At 41.3% G+C, this 19,393-nt stretch overlaps 2 protein-coding genes across 2 annotated transcripts in view; one reads left to right on the forward strand and one right to left on the reverse strand.

Annotated features, from left to right (window-relative positions):
• The first annotated feature begins 705 nt into the window (after window positions 1-705).
• On the forward strand, window positions 706-18,171 carry PLK1 (polo like kinase 1). The gene is made up of 10 exons (XM_031945322.1): window positions 706-1,358; window positions 1,793-1,961; window positions 3,064-3,208; window positions 4,048-4,141; window positions 9,862-10,081; window positions 15,729-15,884; window positions 16,309-16,386; window positions 16,780-16,934; window positions 17,168-17,350; window positions 17,602-18,171. The coding sequence occupies exons 1-10, from the start codon at window positions 921-923 to the stop codon at window positions 17,806-17,808; spliced, it is 1,845 nt and encodes a 614-aa protein (XP_031801182.1). The 5' UTR covers window positions 706-920; the 3' UTR covers window positions 17,809-18,171.
• Window positions 18,172-18,493: 322 nt separating this feature from the next.
• Window positions 18,494-19,393, reverse strand: part of ERN2 (endoplasmic reticulum to nucleus signaling 2) — a 29,258-nt gene continuing 28,358 nt past the window's right edge. The window contains exon 22 of the mRNA XM_012543002.3: window positions 18,494-19,346. Within this exon, the coding sequence (XP_012398456.2) occupies window positions 19,125-19,346 (222 nt within the window). The 3' untranslated portion in view covers window positions 18,494-19,124. The remainder of the gene's footprint in view (window positions 19,347-19,393) is intronic.

Raw genomic sequence — 19,393 nt, forward strand, 5'->3', positions numbered from 1 at the left:
GTCGGGTCGGACTCTGTGACCCCATTTTAGGTTTTTTTTTTTTGCCAATTTTTGAACTGGTTTGTCATTTTCTTCTCCAGCTCATTTGAAGAAACTGAGACAAACAAAATTAAATGACTCGTTCAGGGCCATAGATAGCATCTCTTACACACACACATGCACATAACTACACATATGTACATGCATACGTACACACGCATATGTACATACGCAAACAAACAGTGCACACACAAATATATGCAAATATGCATACGTACATATATGCATACGTGCATACACAAATATACGTATGCAAATGTACGCACTTATACCCATCTTCAAGCAAAGGCTGGGTGAACATGTGGTGACGCTAAATTGTTTGATTACGGATTAGAGTAACGACACGCGGCTCCCAGAGAGTTCCCGACCAACATTCTATTTCCTGCTCAGTATTTCTTTCCAGGGCAATGACTGCCGCCGATCGCTTCCCGTCTTGCTTTTCCATCCTTTCCCCTGTGGGTAATAATCTCTACTTAGACCTTAAGACCCAACTTGTCAGCTCCCAACCGCTGTCAATAAAGTTTGTTGAAAGCTCGGCTGGCTTCGGCGGTGGGGCCGGGACTGGGGGTGGGGTGGGGGTGGCGGAGGCTAAGGCTCTCCCAGAGTGCCCCGCGGTGGGCGGGTTTGGATTTTAAATCGCTGCAGCCAATCGGCGGCGCGGACCGCTCGGTAACGTTCCCGGCGCTGGGTTTGAATTCTGGGCTATCTGCGCTGACCCTGCAGCCGCGCCGCTGGAGGCTGGTCGGAGCGGAGTGGATCCGAGCGGAGCCGCGGCGAGCCGGAACCGGACCGGAGCCGAGCCAGAGCCTCGGGCCTGCGCCCGGGCACGTCCAGGCAGCGGGGAAGCGGCAGCCGGCGGAGCAGGGAGCGGCGGCGGCACCATGAACGCGGCGCCCGGGAAGCTGCCCTTGCGGCCGCCCGGCGTGGGCCCCTCGGAGCCCCGGGGCAAGCCGGCGCCTGGCGTCGGTGTCGGCGGGGCCGGGGCCGGCGGCGGGGCCGCGACCGTCCCTCCCGCGGCCACCCCGGAGATCCCCGAGGTGCTGGTGGACCCGCGCACCCGGAGGCGCTACCTGCGGGGCCGTTTCCTGGGCAAGGGCGGCTTCGCCAAGTGCTTCGAGCTCTCGGACCTGGAGAGCAAGGAGGTGTTTGCCGGCAAGATCGTGCCCAAGTCGCTGCTGCTGAAGCCGCACCAGAAGGAGAAGATGTCCATGGAGATCAACATCCACAAGAGCCTCGTCCACCAGCACGTCGTCGGCTTCCACGGCTTCTTCGAGGACAGCGACTTCGTGTTCGTGGTGCTGGAGCTGTGCCGGAGGCGGGTGAGCACTCCCGGGGCTGGGCCGTCGGGGAGACGGACGTTGGTGTCCGGGCTGCCCCCGGCGCAGCGGGGAGAGGGCCCGCTGGAAGCGAGGGGGTGGGGGTGGGGCGCGCTTTCTTCCTGCCTCCCCCCCAGCGGGCCCCGTAGGGCCAGCGGGGGCATGATCGGGTGTGGGGGGTTGGGGCTGGCCCAACGCTCCGTCCGGGCTTCAGTCTGCATCTTGCAAGTGCCTCCAAGCACCCGGCCCTCTGGGGAGTGAGCAAAGGGCCACTTGGGAGTCCTTCCTTAAGCAGGGTTACGGAGGAGCAGCTCTCCGCTCCCCCATCTTCTCCCCCGAGGCTTGAGAAGAGGCCTACACCCAGGCCTCCCCCTCCTGCCCTGAGAGCTCCGACACCCTTTAACTCGCCGCTTGTCTCTTCTCGCTGCCTCCCACAGTCCCTGCTGGAGCTTCATAAAAGAAGGAAAGCAGTGACCGAGCCCGAGGCCAGGTACTACCTTCGCCAAATTGTTCTGGGCTGTCAGTATCTCCACGAAAATAAAGTTATTCATAGAGATCTCAAGTTGGGTAACCTTTTCCTCAATGATGAAATGGAGGTGAAGATAGGTAAGACTGGGAACCCCCTCATAATCCTTAGCCAGGCTGGGATTTTGTCCAGGAAGACGAGAATTTCAGAAGTGGATACAACTGCATGATGAATATGCTTTGTGGCTGCCCAGGACCCTTTTGCAAAAGAACTTGGGAATAAGTGACCACCTCTTTCTGTGGGATTAGCCTTTTCCAAGGGCTAGTACAGTTTTATAGGCTTCTGTTTTAACTGTTAAGTAACTCCTCTTGCCTGAAGTAAGTAGCTGTGCTTAAATGTACAACCTCATTGGGGAAGATTTAATTCTGAAATACTTGCAGGATTTGCCCAGAATCATAACTTCCCTTGCACAGCTCCATGATTTTTTTTTTTTAAATAATAGCTTTTTTAGTTTCAAAATACATGCAAAGATAGTTTTTAACATTCATGCTTGCAAAACCTTGTGTTCTAAATTTTTCTCCCTCTTTCCCTCCCCACTCCTTTCTCCTAGACAGCGAACAATCCAATGTAGGTTTAACATGTAACATTGTTCCACATTTATCATACAGCTCCATATTTATAAGAAAAGGAGGATGGAAGTGGGAGGTGGGAGATGGGAGGTTGAGGGCAGCCACAAGTTGGTAGCTAAAAGGATAGTATAGAAATAATCAATAAACATGCTTTTCTTTGTTTCTTTTGCACAGTAGAACTGGGGAACCAGAGGGAAAAGACATGGTCCTGGATTTACTGTGGAAACCAAAAGGAAATCTAGATCATATTTCAAAAAAAATTGGAGACAGGCATCTATTATACAAGGGAGGATATAATTCCTCTCCTCTTCATCCCCTTCCTCCCCTCCCCCCCAACACACACACACACACACACACACACACACACACACACACACAGTGGGATGAGGCAGGGGAGATAATTCTCTCTCATAACTTTGCCCCAATCTGGGGAGATGAAATGGAAAAATTATATTTTAACCTATAGGCCACAATGGGGACAACTTTGTTGAAAGGGTCTCCTAGGCTACTAAGTGCCAGAAGTAGGCTTCAGTAACAACTTAAATGGACCTATGGATCAACTCAATCTAGATTCCTGGAAAGAAGAATGATTTTCTTATTACTCTTATTACAGGGGATTTTGGATTAGCAACCAGAGTAGAATATGATGGTGAACGGAAGAGGACCCTCTGTGGAACACCCAATTACATAGCCCCTGAGGTGCTAAGTAAGAAGGGTCATAGCTTTGAAGTGGATGTCTGGTCCATTGGGTGTATCATGTGAGTAGTGAACTTAGTTCTTTATCAGGAACCCAAGAGCCCAGAATGACAGAGACAATCCTCCCTTTATAAATAGACAAGTTCTGATCTTTGGGTTTTTTTTTTTTTTTTTTTAGCTCTCCATTATCCTAAGGACTATGTTGAAAGGAAGAGAAGAATAGAAAGAAAGATAGGCCAAGGAAGATAGAATTTTAGTAACAGTGAGACATACATATAAGAACTCTGAATTCTGGGGACATTGAGAAGGTGGGCAGGACCCATGGAAGAGGGTTAATTGGGTTTTTTTAGGTGATTTGTGGTTATCTGGGAAAAAAATCCTTGTAAAACTTAGATTCCATTTGTAGTATTGTGTTTACTTCTGGCCAAAATCCTTTAGAAATGACATTATTAATAAGCTGGATGAGGAGAAGAATTAGGAATAATAGGTAGAAGTTGCAAAGAGACAAACTTATGCTTGATATTAGAAAAAAGAAAAAAACATCCCTGAGTTAGTTGCTCAACAGTGGAATGGGAAGTTTTGGCAGGAAGTTAGTTCCTCTTCATTAGTGCTCATAGGACCCTGGTTTAGAATTGAAAGGAGAGGTTAAAAATTTGCCCAAATAAGTATTTGAGGTGTTGTTTGCAGGTGGTCCTGACTTCAGCACCAGTGACCTTTCCAATAGACCATGTTGTCTCTTGGTCTTTTAGTAGTTTGGATGACCACTCAGAGGTGAAGCTAGATGTATTTCCTTTCAACTCTTAATTCTATTTGGGTTTTATTATTGGTTATTTGGGATTAATTTACATTTAAAGAGGTCTGGCTCTCCCTTAGATACAATCTCCCTTCTTTGTCTTTGCAGGTACACTTTATTGGTAGGCAAACCACCCTTTGAAACATCTTGTTTAAAGGAGACCTACATCAGGATTAAGAAAAATGAATACAGCATTCCCAAGGTAGGCCAAGCTTCCAGAGTAGGTACACCACTGATTGCAGGTTCGTCTGAGCATGATATGAGGCAAAAGTTTCTATGTCTATTATCATAGAAATATGAAGGCTACATTTTTCATGTATGAATGATCCCTTCACTCATATAGCTACCATCTTCAGACCTCCTTGCCTGTATTATTGCACTTGCTGCTTTTTTTTTTTATAGTTTTTATTTTTCTATACATGTAGTTTTCAGCGTTCACATTTGCAAAATCTTGTATTCCAGATTTTTCTCCCATTCTCCCCTTTCCTCAAATCATTAACCAATATGATATAGATTAAACATGTACAGTTCTTCTAAACATATTTCCATATTTGTCATGCTGTGCAAGAAAAATCAGATCAAAACGGGAAAAAACCACAAAGAAAAAGAAAACCAAGCAAACACACAAAAAGCTGAAAATATTATGCTTTAATCCTCATTCAGTCTCCAGAGTTCTCCAGATGGATTCAGATGTCAATCTCCATCCCAAGTCTATTTTAATTTGCATTGTTGAAAAGAGCCACTTCCATCAGAGTGGATCATCATATAATTTTGTTGCTGTGTACAATGTTCTCATGGTTCTGCTCACTTCACTTTAGTAACAGTTCATGTAAGTCTTTCTAGGCTTTTCTGAAAAAAGCCTGCTCATAATTTCTTTTCCACTTTCTAGTTTTTGAGGTCTTTGGAGTTAAGTGACTTGCCCAGAATCAAACAGTTAGGAAGTATTACGGGTTTGAAGCTGAATTTGAACTCCAGCCCTCTGGACTTTGGGGCCAATGCTCTTTCCACTGTGCCATTTATCTGCCTCTACTTTTCCCTCTTTTATGATCTCTTTGGGATACAGACTCGGTGGTGACACTGCTGGATCAAACAGTTTGAAAGCCCTCTGGGCATAGTTCTAAATGGCTCTCCAGAATGGTTAGATCATTTCACACCTCCACCAACAATGTATTAGTGTCTCACTTTTCCTACTTCTCCTCCAATACTTATCACTTATCTTTTCCTGTCATTTTAATCAATCTGAAAGGTGTGAAGTGGTACCTCAGAGTTGTCTTACTATGCATTTCTCTAATTAGCAATTATTTAGAGCATTTTTTCATATGACTGGAAATAGCTTTCTTCATCTGAAAATTTCGTTTACATTTTTTGACTATCAATTGAGGAATGGCTTGTATAATTATAAATTAAAAATTATAAATAATTATGATTATTTATATATAATTATGAATTTGAGTCAATTCTCTAAATTTTAGAAATATCAGAAACACTGATTGTAAAAGTTTTCCCCCTAGCTTTCTGCTTCCCTTCTTATCTTTGCTTCAGTGGTTTTGTTTGTATTGCACTTGCTTCTTAATATGTGTCTATGAATCCAGTCTCTCCTGTTGAGTCCATTGTCTACACAGACACTAAATTGTTATTACTGAAGCATAGACCTGTGCAATAAGCTTTAATAGCTCCAAATTCCTTCTAGGATAAAAAAAGTTAAATAAAGTGTTTTATAACTCCCTAAGAGGAGCCAGCTAGGTGGCGCAGTGGATAGAGCACCAGCCCTGAAGTCAGGAGGACCTGAGTTCAAATCTGTTCTCAGACACTTAACACTTCCTGGCTGTGTGACCCTGGGCAAGTCACTTAACCCCAATTGCCTCAAACAAAACAAAAACAAAAACTAAACATCTAGAAGAGTAAACGATTTGGAAGACTTGGAAGACTTGGGATGTTCTGTACTCGGCTGCTTTTCAGTCTTCCCAGAGAACACACTGAAGTGTGGGAGGGAATTTTATTCACTGAACTCTGGCTCAGGACCAGGGCCGTCCATTTACGGTGCTTGTTGTTCAGTTGTTTCAGTCATGTCTGACTATCACCCTATTTGGGTTTTCTTGATAAAGGTACTAGTGTGGTTGGCCATTTTTTTCTCCAGCTCATTTTGCAGGTGGGGAAAAAGAAGCACATTAAGTGACTTGCCCAGAGTCACACAGCTAGTGTCTGAGGCCGCTTTCCACTCGGGAAGATGTCTTCCGGACACTCTGCACTGTGGCGCTTCATCTCCAGAAACACCTCATGACGATTTTATTCATGAATCTGTGACAGCAAGCCATTCTATTGCTTTTAGTGTTTCAGTTTGATCCCATTTGGTTTTTTGTAAAGTCTATGTGTTGCAATTTGCTCAGGGTGATTTGCAGGTAGGAACTAGGGGCTTCGATAAACACTTCACCACTGTTCTGGATGGACCCGCTTAATCATCAGGAATGTCTTCAACAATGGGGCCAGGCCATTTTTTCCTTTTCTTATTCTGTTGAGAAATTTAATTTTTTGTCTTGGTTATACATTCATTCTATTTCTTTAAAATACTATTTCTTTAATGGATTCTGGTGGAGAAAAATCAGCAAAGGGGGAGAAAACTCACAAGATGGAGAACATAAAAAACAGAAGAAAAAAAGGGGGAAAAAGTGACATAGCATATGTTGATTTCTATTCGTCTCCAAAATTTTTTCTGGATTCATTGGTTATTTTCTAAATACGATGTTTATTGATTGCTTGTGATAAAATCACAAGGAAACCAAGTGGAAAAAAACCAATCGTCATAATTGATCATTAGCGGAAAATTGACTGTATTTGAAATGTATTTCAGTTCCTGTTTCTTTCATCAGTTCATTGCAAATTCTTTCCAGGCCTTTTCCCTCCTTCCTCCCTCCTTCCTCCCTAACCTGAAACCATCCTTCCTTTCCTTCCTTCCTTCCTTCCTTCCTTCCTTCCTTCCTTCCTTCCTTCCTTTCCTTCCTTCCTTCCTTCCTTCCTTTCCTTCCTTCCTTCCTTCCTTCCTTCCTTCCCTTCCTCCCTTCCTTCCTTCCTTCCTTCCTTGCAATGGGGGTTAAGTGACTTGCCCAGGGTCACACAGCTAGGAAGTGTTGAGTGTCTGAGGCCAAATTTTAATCCAGGTCCTCCTGACTTCAGGGCTGGTGCTCTATCCACTGCGCCATCTAGCTGTCCCTTCAGGCCATTTTTCTATAATCATCTTCATCATTTTTTATAGAACAATAATGTTCCATAATACTCTATTATAACACTCAGTCATTCCCCAACTGAAAGGCATCTACTCATTTTTCAATTCTTTGCCACCACAAAAAGAGCTGTTACATACATTTTTGCACATGTGAGTCCTTTTCCTTCCTTTATGATTTCCTTGGGGCCAGGTATTTTTATGTGCATAAGAAATAAAATTAAATTCTGTGTCTCTTGGCAGAGGAGGATTTTGTCCACAAAACAATGACTTCTCAATCTATCATTATCCTTACCTCAATAAGGGATATTTGATTTCATTCTGTAGGGTTGGGTTTCTTCAGCTTAGTTCAAAGAGCTTTGAATATATTCTGTTATACTTTTTGTTGGTGAGGAAGTTGCTAGGCCAGGTATGACATCAGGCAAACCCCTATTCTGCTAAGAGATTTTCAACCCTAGAAAAAATAGCAGGAGAAGAAGGGAAGAGAATCTGTAGAGACATTGTAGAAAGACCTAGACTTAACCTGAGGAGAAGAGAAATCCTTTTTGATCACAGCTATCTCCCCATTTCTCAGGGGCTGTCATTAGTCTTAGCTAAAGTGTTTACAGTGAGTTTCTTTTTCTTTCCTAGTCCAATTTCCTTCGTGTTTTTATTAATTTATTTTATTAAAGCTTTTTATTTTTCAAAACATGCATGGATAATTTTTCAACATTAACTCTTTTTTTTTTTTTTTTTATTTTTATAATTTTTTTTTTATTGTATATATATATGTGGGTTTACAGCATTAACAATTGCCAAACCTCTTTCAACATTAACTCTTGCTAAACCTTTTGTTCTAACTCCCCCCCCCACCCCCCCGCAAATGTTTTGATTTCCAAATCCCTAGATTTCCTTCGCCTAAATGGCAAATAGTCCAATATATGTTAAATCCAAAATATACATACATATTCATACAATTATCTTGATGCACAAGAAAAATCAAATCAGAAAAAAATGAGAAAGAAAATAAAATGCAGCAAACAAAAATTAAAAGAGTGAAAATGCTATGTTGTGAACCACACTCAGTTCCCGCAGTTCTCTCCCAGAGAGATGGCTCTCTTTATCACAAGATCATTGCGACAGGTTTGAATCATCTCATTGTTGAAGAGAGCCACATCCATCAGAATTGATCATCGCATAATCTTGTTGCAGTGTACAATGTTCTCTGGTTCTGCTCACTTCACTTAGCACTAGTTCATGTCTCTCCAGGTCTCTCTGAATCATCCTGCTGGTCATTTCTTACAGAACAATAATATTCCGTAACATTCATGTACCATAATTTACTCAGCCATTCTCCAATTAATGGGCATCCAGTTTCCAATTTATTGCCACTACAAAAAGGGCTGCCACAAACATTTATGCACATGTAGGTCCCTTTCCTTCCTTTAAGATCTCTTTGGGATATATAAACCCAGTGGAAACACTGCTGGATTAAAGGGTATGCACAGTTTGATAAGTTTTTGAGCATAGTTCCAAACTGCTCTCCAGAATGGTTGGATCCGTTCACAACTCCACCAGCAATGTATCAGTGTCCCAGTTTTCCCACATCCCCTCCAACATTCATCATTATCTTTTCCTGTCATCCTAGCCAATCTGAGAGGTGTGTAGTGGTATTTCAGAATTGTTAAAGCAACTTTCTACCTAAATCTGGTGATAGTATATGCAAGATCATGATTCTTTCTGAGATGGGGGAATGTTATCCTGGCAAAACCTCAAATGAGAGCATGCAGATTTCTATGTACTGGTGACCTAGACAAAGTATTTAGAATCATCAAGACCTGAGTTCAAATCCATCTGTAGATATTTACTGGCTGAGCAACATTTAGCAAGTGATTAACTTTTCTGAATTACAATTTCTTCATCTGTAAAATGAGAATTATAATGACACTTATCCCGCAGGACTGTTTGAAAACCAAAACATAGGAACTAGACTTGTGTTTTTATATAGGGCAACTCTATATGAGAGAATTCTCTTTATCAATGCAGGTCAACAGCTTCCCTGCAACTTACATCCTTGAAAGAGTGGCTTAGAACAAGGCTTCTTAAACTTTTTCCACTCAAGACCCTTTTGCCCAAGAAATTTTTATAAGACCCTGGGTATGTAAATATATAAAATAAGTAAACAAATCAGACGTTTACTGATAATCATATTTTTGCGACTCTTCAAATTTAGTTAGAAAGTTGCTGTACACACTTAAACTAAGAATGTGAGGTAGTAAGACAGCCCTGAGAAATAGAAAGCTGTGATCACAAAGGATTTCTCCTTTCCTCAGGTTAGGCCTGGACCTTTCCACAGTGTCTCTATGGAGTCCTTTCCCTTTTTCTGCTATTTTTTCTAGGGTTGAAAATCCCTCAGCAGGGTATGGTTTTGCCTGATGAAACACTTGGCCTAGCATCCTCCTTACCAACAAAGAGTGTAGCAAAACACAGTTTAAAAAGCTGGAGCTTAGCATTCTTGAGGTTAAGTGACTTACACATAGTTATTATAGGTTAGGGACTGAGCTCTTCCTGCCTTCTAGGCCAGCTTTCTACTATTTAACTATTACTGTGAGCTTCAAGTGAAATGATATGTGTAAAATACTCTGGAAACCATACAGTTTTATATAAATGTTAGCTGTAATTTTTCTCACCTTCCATTCATAGTTGTCTTTTCCCTTGGGTTTTAGCACATCAACCCTGTGGCTGCCTCCCTCATCCAGAAGATGCTTCGCTCTGATCCTGCCTCCCGCCCCACCATTAATGAGCTTCTCAATGACGAGTTCTTTTCTTCTGGCTACATCCCCTCCCGGCTTCCCACTACCTGTCTTACAGTTCCACCAAGGTTTTCCATTGCACCCAACAGTGTGGATTCTGGAGGCCGGAAGCCTCTCGTGGCTCTCAATAAAGGTACAACTAAGTGGAAAGATTAGACTTTGGGCCCTGGTGCCTTCTGGTCATCTTAGGGTGTTTGATACCTCTCACAGAAGGTATCAGATGAATGAAGCCTTGAAAATGAACAGAATTTCTCAGCCCACAGACTTTTTTGTTTTTATGAACCCAACCCTACCCTAACCCTCAGGGTGAGTGGGGTCTCCTTGGGGTGTTTGAATAGAGCAGAGGTGGGGAATCTGCAGATAGCATGGCCAAGTAATCTCTCTATCCTTTCCAAAAAGAGGAGACTGACCTGAGGTTAATCCTGAGGTGCAAGGCTGACATTTATGTGGGAGGTGGTATCTAGCCCAGGTGGCAGGGTTGCTCTGTACTACAGCATCTAAATTGGCCCTTAATTCCAGGTCTTCCAGGGGGTGTGTGCCCTCAGAATCACCTAGCCTAGAAGAGTCACTTTCCACTTACTCTAAGCTTGGATAAATCAAACCATCACTCACCATTCAGGGGTAGCTGCAGTTAACCTGGAGAATTATAAAAACAAGAGTAAGTCACTGTTTTGAAATGTAGTTAGTATAAAAATGATAAAACTCCCTTTTCAAGTTTAAGTCTTTTAGCAGTGTCTTCAAGAAAAAGTTATACATAACTACTTGTTAAGGAGTCATTAGAAAAAAATTCCTATAATTTAAGAGTTCCAATTTTTTTTTTTTTTTTTTTTTTTGGTACCATGGACCCCTTTGACAGATTGTTGAAACCTATGGGCTCCATCTCAGAATAATGTTTTTAAATGTATAAAATATAATACATGGCATTACAAAATTAAGCAGCTATGTTAAAATATAGTCATCAATGTTTTCTTGAAAAAAATGTCACAGGAAAAAAAGAAAAGAAAAATGGCACAGAATCCAGGTTAAGAATTTCTGTTAGAAAAATATAGTTTAGACTCATTTGATCACTAAGGTTCTTCCAAATACAGGTTGATAATTTGTGTTAGTCAGATACCCAGAATATCCCATTTCTAAGAATTGTGACAAGATTAAAGCAAAAATGTATTTCAAGTATTTGATAAAATCTTCATATGACATCCTTCACAACTCAAGGATAGGAAAATACATACTCACTACATTTTAACACAGTGATTTCTTTAACAATCTTTTTGACCAACTTCTGGAATGGCTTTGAACACAACAGCAGTAGGGGAGAGAGGGAGAATTTCTAACAGTTGGTATTGTGATAGCAACGATTAGCAGAGAAACTTTTTTAAAAGCTTGTTTAACTCTTCCACTTTGTAAGTATAACTGTTGAGGTGTTAGAAGTGTTTTTGTTCTATTAAAGAAAAAGTAATTTAGTTGACTAGCCTGGACATCTAAATTTTTACTTTCAGTTGTTAGCAAGAGGCAGTTGTTGTTGTTGTTTTGTAAGCTTTTTTATTAAATAATTTAAGCCTGTTAAAAATGTGAATCATAAGTAATGGCATTTAGATTTCTTCTTAGTAAGAAGAATCTTTTGTCCCCCCAAAAATACAAAAAATTCTTCTTTGGACCTCAGTTTCTTACTATAAAAAGCATTGGATAGATTAAAATTAATAACAAATTTGTGGTTTTTTGAGATTTATAAAGCTCTTGCCTCATACCCACTTTGTGAATTAGGACAAATATTATTCCCATTTTCTAGTTGAGGAAACCAATGGTTTATCTTTTTTCATAAAAGTAGTTCCTAGTTGTATGTGTTAGTTCAGTGGTTTTCTTTGTTTTATGTCCAATTCTTTAATTTGCTATTTTTTCTACTTTACTAATGTGTTTTAGAAATATAAATTTCCCCCCAAGAATTGCTTTGACTGAATTCCCACAAATTTTGGAGTGTTGTCTCATTGTGTCATTCTCTTAATGGATTTATTATTTCTGTGCTTTATTGTTTGACCCATTCATTCTTTTGGATTCAATTCCATTTTTAATCCATACTTCTGTGGTCCTTTATTAAATGTAATTTTCATTGCATTATGGGCCGAAAAAGATACATTTAATATTTCTGCTTTTCTGCATTTGGTTACGAGGTTTTTATACCCTGATACATGCTTAATTTTTGTGAAGATGCCATGTACAGCTGAGAAAGGGATGTACTGCCATTTAGTTTCTTCAAAGGTCTAACATAACTTTTCTAAAAGACTAGTCTAATCTTCTTGACTTTTTATGGTTAGATTTATTTAGTTCTGAGAAGGGAAAGTTGAGATATCCCACTAGAATAGTTTTACTATCTGTTAACACCAGTGATTCTTTTTTTTTTCCTGCTGAGGCAAAGGGATTAAGTGACTTGCCCAGGGTCACACAAGCTAGGAAGTATTAAGTGTCTGAGACCGGTTTTGAACTCAGGTTCTCCTGACTTCAGGGCTGGTGCTCTATCCACTGTGCCACCTAGCTGCCCCTATTGTGATTCAGCTGCTATGCCATTTGGTGCTTTATATGTTTGATATTGATATAACTTCATTGTCTGTGGGGTTTTTTTTTTTTTTTTTTAGAAAGATGAAGTTTCCTGCTTATCCCTTTTAATTAGTCTGTTTTTCCTTTTGCTTTGTCTGAAATCATGATTGCTTGCCTTTTTTAGTTCAGCTGATGCATAATATATATTCTGCTCCAGTCCCCGATTTTAATTCTATCTCTCTGTTTACTTCTTTTTAAAATGTTTTATTTTTCCCCCAGTTACATGTAAGGACACTTTAACATCTATATTTACAAAACATTTTTGAATTCCAAATTTTTTCTCCTTCCCTCATCACAACCTCTCTCTGCGACAGTAAGTAGTTGATGTAGGTTGTATATACATGTTTAATCATGCTAAACATATTACCATATTAGTTATGGTGTGAAAGAAGACACAAACCCAAAGGGGTGCTGAGCACTGCCTTTTGTCTGCCTCCTTTTGTTACTCCTTACTCCCTTTTCTTGCCACCTTCCCTTCCTCTTCTGTATATATTTCCCCTCTTTGAACCAATTTAGATGTGAGTGAGGTTCAACTCTACTAAGAGTTTTTAACATCTTTTATGTGAGATAATTTCCCCCAATCTGTTCCTATACCCTCTATGTAGAATCCTTCTAACTGTCCTAATAATGGTAAAGTTCTTAGAAGACATGTCTCATCTTGCCATATAGAAAGATAAATAGTTTAACCTTATTGATTTCTTTATGATTTCTCTTCCATGTCTACCTTTTTTTGGTTCTTTTGGGTCTTGCATTTCAAAATCATATTTTCTATTCAGCTCTGGCTTTATTAGGTGTGCTTGAACACTTTCTATTTCATTAAATATTCATTATTTTCCCTTGATGGATTATAATCAGTTGCTCTGTTAAGTTATTTTTGGTTATAATTCTGGCTCTTTTGCATTCAACAATATTATATTCTAAATTCTGTGTTCTTTTAACGTATATGATCTTATCTAGGCTCCATGATGATTGATTTCTTTCTGGCTGTTTGAAGTATTTTCTCTTTGACCTGGGTATTTGGTTATAATATTCCCAGGAGTTTTCCTTTTGGGATCTTTTTCAGGTAGTAATTGTTGGATTCTTTTAATTTCTGCTTTATCTTCTTGTTTGAGGATATCAATTGGGGCAGTTTTCCTTGACGATTTCTTGAAACTATGATGTCTAGGCACTTTTTTTGATCATAGCTTTCAAGTGATACAATAATTTTTAAATTATATTTCCTTGATCTATTTTCCATGTCAGTTATTTTTCCAATGAGTTCTTTTTTGATTTTGATATTTTTCTTGGTGTCTCATGGAGCATTAGTTTCTACTTGCTCAATTCTGATTTTAAGGAATTATTTTCTTCAGTGAACTTTTCTACCTCTTTTTCTGTTTGGTCAATTCTACTTTTTAAGGAGTTTTTTCATCAATGAATTCTTCTCTTTTTATATGGCCAATTTTAAGTGTTATTTTCTCCTCCCCCCAACTTTTTATTTTTTCCAATTAAATGTGAAGATAGTTTTCAACATTGACTTAAAAAAATTGAATTTTAAATTATTTTCCTCCCTTCTCTCTCCTCTCTTCACAATGTCATGCTTTCTTATATATATTATACATGTGCAATTGTATTAAATATATTTCAACATCATTTTGTGAAGATAGAATTGGAACAAAAGCCACAAGAAAGAAAATGAAACAAACAAAAAAATGAAAATACTATGCTTATATGCTTTGATCTGCATTCAGACTCCATAAGTTTTTCTCTAGATAGTATTTCCATCAGGAATCCTTTAGAATCTAGCGCAGGGGATAGAGCACCAACCCTGAAGTCAGGAGGACCTGAGTTCAAATCTGGCCTCAGACACTTGACCTTAGGCAAGTCACTTAATCCCAGCTGCCTCTGTTAAAAAAAAATTGTCTTAGATCATTGTATTGCTGAGAGAAGAACTAAGTCTATCAAAGTTGATTATTATAATGTTGTTGTTACTGTGTACAGTGTTTTCCTGGTTCTGCTCACTTCACTCAGCAGGACTTTTTTGAAATCCACCTGCTCTTCATTTCTTTAAGAACAATAGTATTTCATTGCATTCATATACCACAACTTGTTTAACTATTTCCCAATTGATGGGCATCTTCTCAATTTCCAGTTTTTTGCTACTACAAAAAGAGCTGGTATAACTATGTTATGTAGGTTCTTTTCCTTTTTCTTTGATCTGTGAGGTATACAGTTCTAATAGTGGATCAAAGGGTACACACAGTTGGATTGCCCTTTTGGCATAGTTCCAAATTGCTCTCTAGAATAGTTAGATCAGTTCACAACTCTATATGGTGTTATTTTCTTCAGTATTTTTTGGTGCTTTTTTTTTTTTCTTTTGCCAAACTTAATTATCTTTTCAAAATTTTCTTCCATGTATCCATTTTTTAAAACTAATTTTTTCCTCTATCACTTTGATTCTGAACATAATTTTTTATTCTGCCATCATTCCCCCATTTCCAGAATTCTTGTTGGGTTTAATGTCCAGTTTCTTTTTACGTTTTTGAATGTAGTAGCTGTTTTGATTTCCTTGTCACGTCTTCCCTGTCACCATAGTAGCTTTTTGTGCTCAGCTTCTTTTTTGTTGTCATTTTTCTATCATGTTTCTTGATCTGGAACTTATGGTCAGGCTCTGTTCTGAGTGTGGGGCGGGCAGAGGGGCACTGCCTCAAGTTTAGGGTTTTTAAATGGCTGTTTTCAGAACTAGTTCTGGAAGTCTGGAAGTTGCTTCCAAGGTGCTGTGGTGAGAACTCCTGAGCCTAACTCTCCCAAGTCACAGATCTGTCTTTTCAACCAACAGTGTTGTCTTAGGCTGTAAGAAGGTCTTACTTTGACCCTCTGCCACTCCAGAATCTGATTTGAGGCATTATTTCTAAGTTGTTTGGAGGGGAGTATTGGGAGAACTCAACTGTGCCTTCCGTGTTGGTTCCCTTGGTCCTCCTTTTTGTGAAAGAAGTAGGTCACCTGGAAGCCTCCTCCTGGCGTGGGGAGGGGGGTGAGGCTGGGAGGAACTTGGCCTTCATGGCCTCTTGTAGCCAGGACAAGAGGGCAAAGACTGGGTGAAGCTGCAGCGGGTCTGTGTATTGGGCCTTGTCTGAATCCTTTGGGTACTGAGAACCTGCCTGTCTGTCCCTAGCCTTATAAACTTATTTCTCCCCATGCTCTTCTTTCTTCAGGAATGGATAGCCCTGCCCCTGAGCAGCCCCCTGAAAAAGAAGAACCAATAGTTCAGGAGCCAAATGGGCCTGCTGACTGCTACCTCTCTGACATGCTGCAGCAACTGCTCAGTGTCAATGCGGCAAAGCCTTCCGATCGGAGATTGGTGAGGCAAGGTGGGTCTTATCTCAAGGCAGGATGTGGGAACTGTACCTTGGGAGAAAGGGGAGAGGGCTTTTCATTGTGTTTCCTAAGTGGGAGGGAAAGGGAAAATGATCTCCATTTGAAGGACTCTGAAGTAGTAAAGATTTTGGATCTCATTTTCCTTGGATGCTTTAGGTCTGAAATTTAGGAGGCAGATTTTTGCCTTTGTTATACAGAGAATTTGGAGCCTTTGAGTTATCTAGTAAATGTAAAAGGATGCTATAGGAGATAGTGAGCTAATTATATTTGAAATCGTTCCAGTAGAGGCTGGATAGCAGCCTCTGTTTTAAAAGGTATCCATGTGTTATTGAGGAAGGAAATTAGAAGGTCTGTATAAATTCTCACTCACCTCTGTGAATTCTGTGACTTAATTTTAATATTCTGTTTCCCTTTCAGAGGAGGCAGAGGACCCTGCCTGCATTCCCATTTTCTGGGTCAGCAAATGGGTGGATTATTCAGACAAGTATGGCCTTGGTAGGTTTCAGCCATCTTTCTTTTGGCTCACCCACGGGCTGATAAAAATTTCCTCTTCTATAAAACATAGAGGGTTAGACTTAAGAAGTCTTGAAGACCCCCTCCCTCAGAGTAGGCATTCCTATCTTGGCCTCTTCTCTCAGGGGCCTTACATGCCTATGAACTCTGGCCCCAAAGCTTTTTCACTGGGTTGGGGTAAGTTGATTCTTTATCTCAAATGGAAAGTGGATGAGAAGCTAGCTTTGATTGATATATCCTGGGGGGAGGGGGAGAAGGGAAATCTTTCTCATCAGACTCATGCAGAATTGGTTAGGTGGGCATTGTGTAAAAGCTCTCATAATATGATATGGCAGAGAAAATATATCTGTGTCTAACTGTCCCTTTCCCACCTAGGATACCAGCTCTGTGATAACAGTGTGGGTGTGTTGTTTAATGATTCCACTCGACTCATTCTGTATAATGATGGGGATAGTTTGCAATACATCGAGCAAAATGGCTCAGAATCCTACCTCACTGTGCGTTCCTATCCTAACTCGCTGACCAAAAAGGTGAGATCAAAAATAGGTGGGTAGCTTCTCCCTAAGCTGGTTTGGCTAGATTAAGAACTGTGGAACTGGTGACCATTTTGGGGGCGGTGGGTGGCGTTTTGTCTGGAGTCTCTCATTGTTCTTCCTGGCTTTGAGGGAATTTCCCCCAGTATCCCAGAAAGAACCTGGCTCTCCAGAGATTTTTTTAATGTTCCTTTCTCACTTTCCTTTTTTTAATGTTTTTTCCTCACTAGATTACTCTCCTCAAGTATTTCCGCAATTACATGAGTGAGCACTTGCTGAAGGCCGGTGCTAACATCACCCCAAGAGAAGGTGATGAGCTGGCTCGCCTTCCCTACCTGCGTACCTGGTTTCGTACTCGCAGCGCCATTATCCTACACCTCAGCAATGGCACTGTACAAATCAACTTTTTCCAGGTGAGCCCTCAAGTGTCAAGAGACCTGCAAGGGGGCGGGTGTGCCACTATGGAGGCCTAGACTGGGTGGAGGTAGAATGGGTTTAAAAGTAAAAGATCTAAATTTTAATTTTGACTGATTTTTTTCTACTGCTGTAAAGTAAGGTTTTTGGGTTAGATAGCTTTTTCAGTTCAAGTTCTTCTAGTTCAAGAGTCTTTTGACTCGACTCTGAGGTCACCTTGGGGTCTTGCCCTGTCTTCTCACCTTTCTAGGACCATACGAAGCTGATACTCTGCCCGTTGATGGCAGCTGTGACTTACATTGATGAGAAGCGGGACTTCCGAACATACAAGCTCAGCCTTCTGGAAGAGCATGGCTGCTGTAAGGAGTTGGCCAGCCGTCTGCGCTATGCACGTACCATGGTGGACAAATTGCTTAGTTCTCGATCAGCCTCAGCCCGCCTTAAGTCCTCCACGTAGGCTGCCTGAGACTTTGTTTGCTTTTTACCCTGACCCCTTTTCTCCCCACAGAGCCTTGGACCCTGGGCTCTGTGGATGACTCCCTTTGCCCCCTAGCCTTATTTCTTAATGTGTCCGTGCCTGACCTGGATGGATCTGTCTCCATCCCATCCCACCAAAAAAAAAAGGAGAAACAAGAAAAACCTTGGAATAATAACCTTGACTCCCTCTCTTCCCTGTCTTTGTCCCATAGGGAAGGGAAAGTTCATGTGTAAGTTATTTGTACATGGTGGTGTGTCTCCTCCTTGAACTGTACAGAAATTTTTTTAAAGGAACTCTGGCCCCTTTGGCTTTGTAAACATTAAACATTAATTTGCAAGTACTCAGATTTTGTATGTAATGTGCTCCTGGATTATTAGGCTATAGCCCTGAGGATGGGGGTGGGGTGGGAGTGAGAAGGAGGGCCCAGGGAGCCCTGACTGTGGACAGCTTCAGGTGACTGAGCCCAGTGGGTCCATCCCTGAGGCCTGTCCATGTCCTGCTGCTTTCCCTGTAGTCACTCTACACCAGGGGTCCTCAAACTACGGCCTGCAGGCCAGATGTGGCAGCTGAGGACAATTATCCCCCTCACTCAGGGCTATGAAGTTTCTTTATTTAAAGACTCACAAAACAAAGTTTTTGTTTTTTACTATAGTCTGGCCCTCCAACAGTCTGAGGGACAGTGAACTGGCCCCCTATTTAAAAAGTTTGAGGACCCCTGCATCTACACCACGGGTTAGGCTGTGGGGCAGGGTTTTATTTGTAGCTGGACACCAGTCATTGATAATTCCACTGGACCACAAGTGGAGCACAGGGGATCCAATTAAGGATGTCCATGACAGCTCCTATTACTTCCTCCCTGCTGGGAGAGAAGAGATTCTTGAGAGACCATACGTTACATTCGGTAGAAATTCAGGAAGATCCAAATTCCTTAAGTCTCATCTTTGACATGAATTGTAGCTTTCTGAGCCTTGGAATGAGTTAATAGTCTCTATCTCACAATTTTATAAAACTTGGATGAAAAGTCACTGAGAGTTTTAAGGGGCTTTCTGGCAGTCTGCCGGGAGCTGAGAGGAAGCCAACAGGGAGGTACTCCTCAGTTAGGCAGAGATAAACGAGGAATTCCCCCCCGAGCCAGTCTGAGGGAAGTTAAGTTCTTTGCATTTTGGATCTGGGAAGAACCCCCCAGAACTAGTGTTTTTAGCATGTTGGAGTTAGGCCACATGCTGGTGTGCTGCTCTGGCTCCATCCCTCCTTGGCAGATGTCCTTCACGGGGCTGTTCTCATCAGGGCTTTGCTCAGCTGTTTCCTCTGCAGTCTGGGGCCTTGTCTTTTTTATCCCCCATGCCCTCTGTGCTATAGTAGGGCTGGAAAAGACTCTCGGACGCACAGCTGCCCATGGCTTTGTGTGTGTGCAGGAGCAGTTGGGGAAAGCGAGATGTGAAGTACTGCACAAACTCTTCAGGCACCTGGCCAAGGGCCTGCCTCACTTCTGTGGGCAGCTCCTGGTAGTGGTGCCTCTGTGGAGGAAGGAAAGGAAAACTCAGCCTCAGCCAGTGGCCCTGTA

The sequence above is a fragment of the Sarcophilus harrisii genome, chromosome 1 (genome assembly GCF_902635505.1).
Source record: "Sarcophilus harrisii chromosome 1, mSarHar1.11, whole genome shotgun sequence".
NCBI lineage: Eukaryota > Metazoa > Chordata > Mammalia > Dasyuromorphia > Dasyuridae > Sarcophilus > Sarcophilus harrisii.

Excerpts from the sequence above, each read along its gene's own strand:
- PLK1 (XM_031945322.1), top strand. The coding sequence starts at position 921 with ATGAACGCGGCGCCCGGGAAGCTGCCCTTGCGGCCGCCCGGCGTGGGC. Across the intron at positions 1,962-3,063 it reads TGAAATGGAGGTGAAGATAG|GGGATTTTGGATTAGCAACC; the intron begins GTAAGACTGGGA and ends CTCTTATTACAG. Across the intron at positions 16,387-16,779 it reads TTCAGACAAGTATGGCCTTG|GATACCAGCTCTGTGATAAC; the intron begins GTAGGTTTCAGC and ends TTTCCCACCTAG.